Source organism: Chaetodon trifascialis, chromosome 7 (genome assembly GCF_039877785.1).
Source record: "Chaetodon trifascialis isolate fChaTrf1 chromosome 7, fChaTrf1.hap1, whole genome shotgun sequence".
In the NCBI taxonomy this organism is placed as follows: Eukaryota; Metazoa; Chordata; class Actinopteri; order Chaetodontiformes; family Chaetodontidae; genus Chaetodon; species Chaetodon trifascialis.
The window spans coordinates 19,227,115-19,235,526 of NC_092062.1; the positions used below are offsets into that span (position 1 = coordinate 19,227,115).

The following is an 8,412-nucleotide window of genomic DNA, read 5'->3' on the forward strand; positions in this document are numbered from 1 at the left end:
GACCTGCTAAAAAATGAATGGGCTGGAGAGATGAGAGGAAAAAGCAATAGTAAAGGGAGATAAGAGGGGTGTCAGGGAGAGGGGGATGAGAGCAAAGCTTTCGGCTAGAGAAATGCATGGGGGAAGAGACAGAAGGCAGGGGCAAGTGATCGTTTTAAAAAAAGGAAAAAGGCAGAGACAGAGGTTGCAGAGTTGAGGAGAATAAAAGAGGATGAGATCAAACCATGAATGAGACATGACATCCTAATGACTGTGAAACAAAAACGCTTTCATCTCTTCACCTCTCACCTGTCGTCTTGCTATCTGTGTTTTTTCTTTTTTTTTTTCATAACTTGGGCTGGGATTCTCTTTTGATAACTATGATTTGAGGTTTTTTGAGCATATGATTTTGTTTGGAGCGTGTCTTTCAGTTTCTACATGAGCTGGTGTTCCAGATGGTTCATCAAACATCCTGTAATTATCAAACACTCTCTAATTGTATGTGAGTGTGTGTGTTTATGGGCTGGTGTGTCTCCAGGTAATTATCTGATGCTGCGATCACTAATGACCACACAGACAAACATCTGTCCCAAGGTAATATACAAAATGAGAGGTTGGCCATCTGTTGTGCCCGTGTTTGTGCATGTGCCTGCATGTACCCGTGTATGATAACCAGTGCATCGCACCAAACATACACCTGATAGCAGGATGTCCACTATAAAGATGTTTTACAAGCTTGGTGATCAAAACGTTAAATCAACAGAAGCAGCCCTTGCTATTCTGGCAATAACAGACAAACTATTACCAAACACTCTCAGCCCACACGATACCCTCCAAACGTGCTCACACACACCCACACAGAGCTCACACAGGTCAGCTCGGCCCCACAGACATCCATGCAGTTATGCCACAGGAGCAGATTTTACCTCTCAGGCATCAGACCCAAACAGGAATAAATAAATCCTTCCAATTCATAAACCAGCGTCTTAAGTCTGACAGACGTGCTGGTCCGAATGGAGGGTTGTAAATGTGTGCAAACACAAGTCCTCTGGGTGAAACATCCTTTATGTGATTGAAAAACTGTTTTGTGTGAATTTAAATAGTCCTTCAATTCATGCGTTGAAATCGGGGTTGTGTGTGTGTGTTTGTGTGCATGCTTGTGTTTCCAGTAGGCAGCAGGTCAAAGAGACACATATACAGTACAGAATGTGTCAGTCGTCAGTAAATTGAATAAAGACCATCTCCATCTCAGGGGTGAACAAACATAGAGCCAGCCAAACACACTTGTGCAGAGGCACAAAGACACCTATACACAGGTAGGGATGAGTGCGCGTGTGTATCTTGTGCCTCCCCTCTTATTCGCCATCATTCTTGAGGGTGTACTGTGCTGTTGTTGAGAGACTGGCAGGTTATGCCACCTCAAACAACGGGTTCATTTACAAGTTACACAATGCAGCACAAACAAACTGGCAGGAAACTTGCTAGGTAAAAGAAAAACAGACAGAGGTGGAGGGGAAAATAATCAAAGAGCCCTGAGAATGAGTTTGGAAAAGTCAGAAAATACTGAGGCAACAGAGTAAAGACATTCGTACTTCCTCCAGGGAACCATCCTGGTTATCAAGTAGAGGTTATTATGCTATGAAGCACTAATGAATTCATTAGCTAAATGAAATGTCAATAAAGGCTTGAGAGAGTGTTAAAATCGATGCCAACTGTCTTGCTCACCCCCTCTCCCTCCTCTTTCTCTTCATCCTATCTCACCCATCTGTCCCAATTATCCACCTTTCTCCCCAACACACACTCGTGCACGCACTCTCTCCGGAGCGTTGAGTGTAAACTGTGATGGAGGACATTAGTGGTGATCAGTGGGAGCACTTTGCAGCGGTCAGCAGGAACGGTCCAGTCATACAGGACTTTAGTATTCAGCAGCACTCACCTGCTCACTCTCAAACTGCCCCACTAGAGCCTGATGGCTGAGTTGGTGCGTGTGTGTGTATGTGTGTGTTTGTCTGCATTAACAATACACTTTATGACTGTGAGTGACTGCAGCATTAGGGGCCTTGAGTCTGAAATAGCTTTTCTGACGGCACAAGACTCAGCAACTCTACAGCCACTTCTAAGCCTGTATCACAAATGCCTTTTTATTTTAAACTCACATTTAACTAATCTCTTTCTTTCTGACATTTGTCGAACTTCATAAATGTCAAGACGCTGTTACCAGCTTGATCCCCCCCCGCCCAGGAGTTCTTTGATACTGAGCCGGTATCACTCATTATTATGATCATCGTTAAAAGTGCACAAAGATTCCTCGGTATCGTGTTTACAGCCATGAGCAAACTGGCACGCCAAATGGCAAACCAGTTGGCTCATCTCACCTCTGTCCCCTCATGATGGCTTAGTATTTGTAGCTAAGTACTTGACTCGCTCAGAATGTGGCTGTGTTCTTTGCAGCTAAATACTTGTTTCAAGATAATTGTTCGGGGCATATGTTTAAATGCCACCTCATTTACATAAACACTGTTCAGCTCCCCGCGGAATCAATGGAAACACGAGGGTGAAAACACAGTCCCAGCCACACACATGCACACACACACACACATACACGCCTGCACATTTGCACTCACTTTGACACTGTTCTGTATAGCTAAAGATGCATCTGTTTTCTGCAACGGCAGTGAAATATACATCAAAGTGGTGTTCAGCAGATGAGCAGCTAAGTATGCACACACACAAGGCTGTGATATTCTACAGGGAGAGGGTTTCTAGAGGGAAATGGGGTGATGGAGGGAACAGAATTAGAGGGTTTTCGGACAAGATATGGAAGGTGTATATCAGTTTGGCTCTGCCTGAATAGAGGGAAGCATCCGGGCTGTATCTGTCCTCTTTGCACTCACCTTTCCATTGCTACAGTCCTCCTCCTGTCCTCCCTCTATTCTGACACCAAGAATGAAAAACCTTTGAAATGTTAATGAGAGTTTGAAGAATGAGTCACCACTGGTGATTAAGCACTAATATACATACGGGAGCCAAAATTTAGACACGTCCGAGAGTCCTATCACAATGACTAATTAGCGATGATAAAGTAGTAATGAGCAAAATCTTAATCTAGACATACCACAGCACTCAACGGGGAAGCTAACTAAACAACAAAGCAGAGAACTCTTAACAAACACGAGAGGATTTGTTGTGGAGGAAGAGGGGGGCTCCGTGTTGAGACGGCTGGTCTTTACCCCCTCATAGGCGCCCAGTGTTTTCTTATGCTGCAACGCCTCATCAAAGGGAAGATACAAGAGGTTACCCCTGACAAATCCCAGTTGTAATATCCTTTGTACTCCACTGATCCAGGCTAAATCAAAGAGCAACTAGCTGTTGTGCTGGCTGGCTACAATGGAATGGACAGGAGCAAAAGATGCTGCTCAGCATGTCTTGAAGAAAGTGTGTGAAACTCACCCGCTCTTGGCTGAGGGACCGGGTTTCACCGAACACAAGAGGTCACTTTTGAACTCTCTGACCACAAGCGCTGCCTGTTTATCATGCTGACAGGCCCATAAATTGGGCCATGTCTAAACTAATATGGATAAATCTGAAAGCGTCTTTTTCTTTTTTTTTAGTTTCTGACCTTCCGTACCTACTTAGCCAGCGTTTTCCAACACTGAAAACTTTCCACATGTAGATTTATCTACATTAGTTAGGACATGGCGGCGGAGGTGAATGATGTCCTTCCTACAGTGAATGACACCTATTACTGTAAGCCTGCAGCTTGGAGAGAAAAATGTGTATTCAATGAACTTCTATTTCTGCCTGCCTCAGGAAGGTCAGCTATAGTTGAGCTTGGAAGACCCTGAAGCTGGTGTGGATTCAGTGTTTTGGTCAGGGACATTTCAGCAGGATGAAGGCCTGAATTTAGACACTCCTATGACTGCCTGATACTGACATTGTTTGCTCGAATGGACTCCTTTCATGGTATTTCTACATTTTAATGATATTCGGGCAGTTATGGGTTTGAATTATGGCTGTACAGACTCCTAATGTTCACTGTCACATCTGATTTGACTGTTCAGTATGACAATTAAGTTACTTATAAGCATAGTCTTTACTTGCGTCACAGCAGGAAAAGTAAAGATTATAGAATTAATAATGGCCGAATTCCATTTAGCTGCTTCGGTTTCAGGGTCCTGGTACTGCGCACGTTGGCTCACTGTCACACTGTCGTGGCTTTCTGGGATACTTGAATAGAACAGAGTCATTGTTAATGTTATTAGAGACTCCTGTGCCTTTCCCTACTCAGTTAAAATACAAGTTAAAATGTCTGCTGTGAAAAAGGTCTGTTGGGATGGCGGACCTCAAAACTGGAGTTGAGATAACATTGATTTATTTTAGGAAATGCAGCCTTTCGCAAGCACTTCAGTGCACCAGCAAGAAGGGATTTTCAAGCAGTTCCTGCTCTTAACAGCCTTACTATATACGATATAAACCAAGAACTCCTCTGAAATGTTTGCCAAAATGAGTGCTAATAAAGTTTTTTAAGAAGCATAGTTTGAGGAATATAAACAAAATATGCCAAATTTATGTGTTATGTTCAAAGAAGCACTTTGCCTCCCTAAAATATAGTGAACATTTCCTGATTTGAATGCTTCAATATCTAATCAAAGAACAACTAAACAAGCCTAAGAGTCACCAAGAATTTGATTATGGAAGGAACTCACAATCATCATCAGTTAGCCTGCTTATCATTTTGTTGCTGGATAGATTCATTGTTTTGTCTTTAAAATGAGAGTAAATTGAGAGAAAAGACCACCACAGTTTTCAAGTAAGGTGAGGTCTTCAAATTGCTCATTTTGTCTGAGCAACAAAAAACAAACTCAAATATATTGAGTCTGCAATTGTACAAAAGGCATTCAATTGATTATTAAAACAGTTGCTGATGAATTTTCTGTTAAACCAAAAAATTGATTAGTTGGCTAACTGTTTATGCTCCATTTATTTCCAACTTTCGACAAAAGTAATGATACCTTATAATGGAAAACCCACCTCAAAGCCGTGTCAGGTCTTTTCAAATTAATTTTCATAGCATGCTGAAATGAGCAGAAACTTGCCAGCCTGAAAAATAGGCAAATGCAGTCATCAGTCTAAAAATGTAGACATGCTTAATATAGTCAGTTAAGTGCATCCAAATTAGACTTTCTGAGAAATTAGACTTGTTTCTAAGACAAGACAAAACTTGTTGCAAGAGCAATAACAAAAATGAGCATTTGATGATTCTACAAGGAGATCAATGGGCTCTGAGACAGATAATTAAAATCAGCAACTTTTAAAGGGAAGTACTAATTTGTAGAAATTGAGATATATGCATAGCCTTCTGTCGAGTGTATATAGTCTGGAAATAGGGTGTGTGTGTGTGTGTGTGTGTGTGTGTGTGTGTGTGTGTGTGTGTGTGTGTGTGTGTGTGTGTGTGTGTGTGCATTACAGCAGAGGTTTGCCCATAAACGTGTTAATATGACTCTTTGCAGCATCTCTGCCAGTTTGACTGTGTCTACTCAACACTGTTCGCTCATTCCCATCACATAGTGAGCGCGGGCCGAACATGACAGACTGGTAATGACTTGAGTACGAACACACACACGCGCGCGTGCTCACACAGACACACTCTCACACACACATACCAGCTGCTACTTTCCTCCTTTCTCATCAAACTTGTCATCAGCTCCGCCAGTTTGTCTCGTCTCACATTAAGAGCTCATGAATAATGTGTGATTACCAGAGACCCTCAGAGCAGCTCCTGAATCTACAACACACACACACACACACACACACACACACACACACACACACACACACACACACACACACACACACTCACACACACACACACACACACACACACACACACACACACACACACACACAGTCCAAAATATCACAAAATATCATGTATATATTTGCATTTACTGTCACTTTCTCTGGTTTTCTCTCTGCCTTATTTCTCTCACTGTCACACACTCTTTCTTTGTCTCTGCAAGTGCACACGCACTTGTACAAACATGTACAAACACACACACACGCGCACACACACACACACACACACACACACACACACACACACACACACACACACACACACACACACACACACACACACACACACACAGCTAAATGCCAGTTTGGTGGCTCAAAGGAACCACAGGCACCTGAGAAAGGTCAGGGAGTTACGCTACTAGGATGGGCAGGTCACAAGTTCACACATACACACACAAACGAACATAGACCAACACACACCTAACAAATACTCCCCAGGTAATTAGTGCTATTTTCGGCTGGGCAACTCATCTCCTCCTGAAAGCACTAATGTAATTTGATTCGTTTAATTCCCATAGCTGTGAGAGAGTGAGAAGGAGGCAGGGGGGGGGGGGGGGGGGGGGGGGGCAATGGCTTCATGGTTGGATACCTAATTTCTACTCTGTTTAAAATGTCCACATTCACTGTCCTCTACCAAAAAAGAACAAAAAGCAAAACAAAAACTTTCTTTTATGGCTCACAAAAAGAAAAAGATCATCCGTTGGAAAAAATATCCACCTGTCATCCACCTTCTCACTAGATGACAGTGCCACTGGGTCTGCCAGGCCGTTGTTGTCTCATATCCTGCACCCACTGCTTACACACTTTTTCTTGTCTTTCCATCGTGAAGAAGTTATGACAACACTAATCTCCTGACCCTTATAATGAAGTAGCATCAAGAAAAATTGTAGACAAGTGGATAAAACAGACTCCTTTACAAGCTCAGTGACTCAAAGTGGGTTTTCCAAAAACAAAATCAAAAAGACATGCGCGCGCGCGCGCGCGCTCACACACACACACACACACACACACACACACACACACACACACACACACACACACACACACACACGCCTAGCAGGAATCTATCAAGACCTGCATGTTCTCTTACCGGTGAATCACTGGTTGCGGTTGGACACAGCGGTCCTCTGAAGACTCCCTTGACGCGCCGAAAGTGTCCATTGCTCAGGTGTGTGGAGCTGATAACCAGGTAGTAACACGCGCTGCACGCCATCCCAGTGGCCTCACGGGGCTTTGGGCCCATATACTGTACCGCGGGTCGCCCTCGGTCGGGTCCTGGGTGTCTGCACGAGTCCCGCACGGATGTTGCGCAGGTGAGAGCGCGACCGGGCCGGTGAGACGGTGGACGTCTCACTCCTGTCCTCTGTTGTGAAGTCTGTGCCTGCATTTAAAAAGGGGGACCAGATGAGAATGCGCCCTGTGGGATAATAATACTACGTGTGAGAGAGAACAACAGAGAGAAAAACTGAGAGACAGACAGGGATGTTAGACTGACCGAGCTCTGCCGCTGGAGTCTGCGCTTGGCATGCTGTCGTCGGTCGGGCTTAAATAAATGAATGAGCGCCTGTGGAGTGCCAGAGGAAGAGAGGAATCCATCCAGTCTCTGTTTCTCTCTCTCTCTCTATCTCTCACGCACACACACGCACACACACACACACACACACGCACACGCAAACCTCTCTCTCTCTCTCTCTCTCTCTCTCTCTCTGTCTTTTATACAGTCCGCTGGTCCAGTCTGTAAAGTGTATGCAGCCTCAGCCGAGCAGCAGTCACTCCTGTTGTGTCCTCAGTAACGAGAAGGGGAGCAGGCACTCTCGCAGGTGCGCCTCCGCTGCACGCACACGTCGAAGACGAAAGAAAGGGAAGACATCTGACCCCTCTTTCTCTGCCTCTGCTCTCTATTGATTGGCACCGGGTTTAAAATCACCTGTTTTGTGAATGAAATTCCGCGGCACGAGGTGGGCGAGACGGAGCAGTCCTGTAGTTATTATCGGGCTCCAGCGCAGACAGGCTGAAGTGGTTCAGATTCTTTCTCAAGAAGAAACTCTCTCTCTCTCTCTCTCTCTCTCTCTCTCTCTCTCTCTCTCTCTCTTCGGGGGCTGCACCGGACCGGATTCCTGTAGCCTATAAAATGCAGCCCGTGGCCGTGCGTGGGTCTGGGATAGGGGGATAATTTCTGTCCACGTTGTGCTTGAGTAACTCACAATGAAATACCCCCCCCCCCCCCCCCCCCCCCCCCCCCCCCCACACACACACAAGAAGGAAAAGGAATCTACTTTATTTGCAAGGTGTGTGTGTGTGTGTGTGTGTGTGTGTGTGTGTGTGTGTGTGTGTGTGTGTGTGTGTGTGTGTGTATGCGCGCGATTAATATCTCCAACCAACAATATGTTTGTGTCAATTTCTCTCCCTCTCTCTCGTGTCTTCTGGTCCAGCCTCACCCCCTGTCCCTCTCTCTTTTCCTTTTGAAGGCATCAAAGTAAAAGAGCCAGGCTTTTCACAAAGTCTCGGTATCGTCAGGGGAAAAGGAAAACCTCTCTCAGTTGCAACCTCGGGGGTAATGATTTGATTACAGATGAA

At 44.7% G+C, this 8,412-nt stretch overlaps 1 protein-coding gene across 1 annotated transcript in view; it reads right to left on the reverse strand.

Annotated features, from left to right (window-relative positions):
• LOC139334504 (zinc finger protein 804B) overlaps positions 1-7,853 on the reverse strand; it is a 38,508-nt gene extending 30,655 nt beyond the window's left edge. Inside the window, exons 1-2 of the mRNA XM_070967418.1 lie at positions 7,331-7,853; positions 6,926-7,216 (exon numbers count right to left, since the gene is read on the reverse strand). Coding sequence (XP_070823519.1) covers positions 6,926-7,078 — 153 coding nt within the window. The 5' untranslated portion in view covers positions 7,079-7,216; positions 7,331-7,853. The remainder of the gene's footprint in view (positions 1-6,925; positions 7,217-7,330) is intronic.
• Positions 7,854-8,412: the final 559 nt, after the last annotated feature.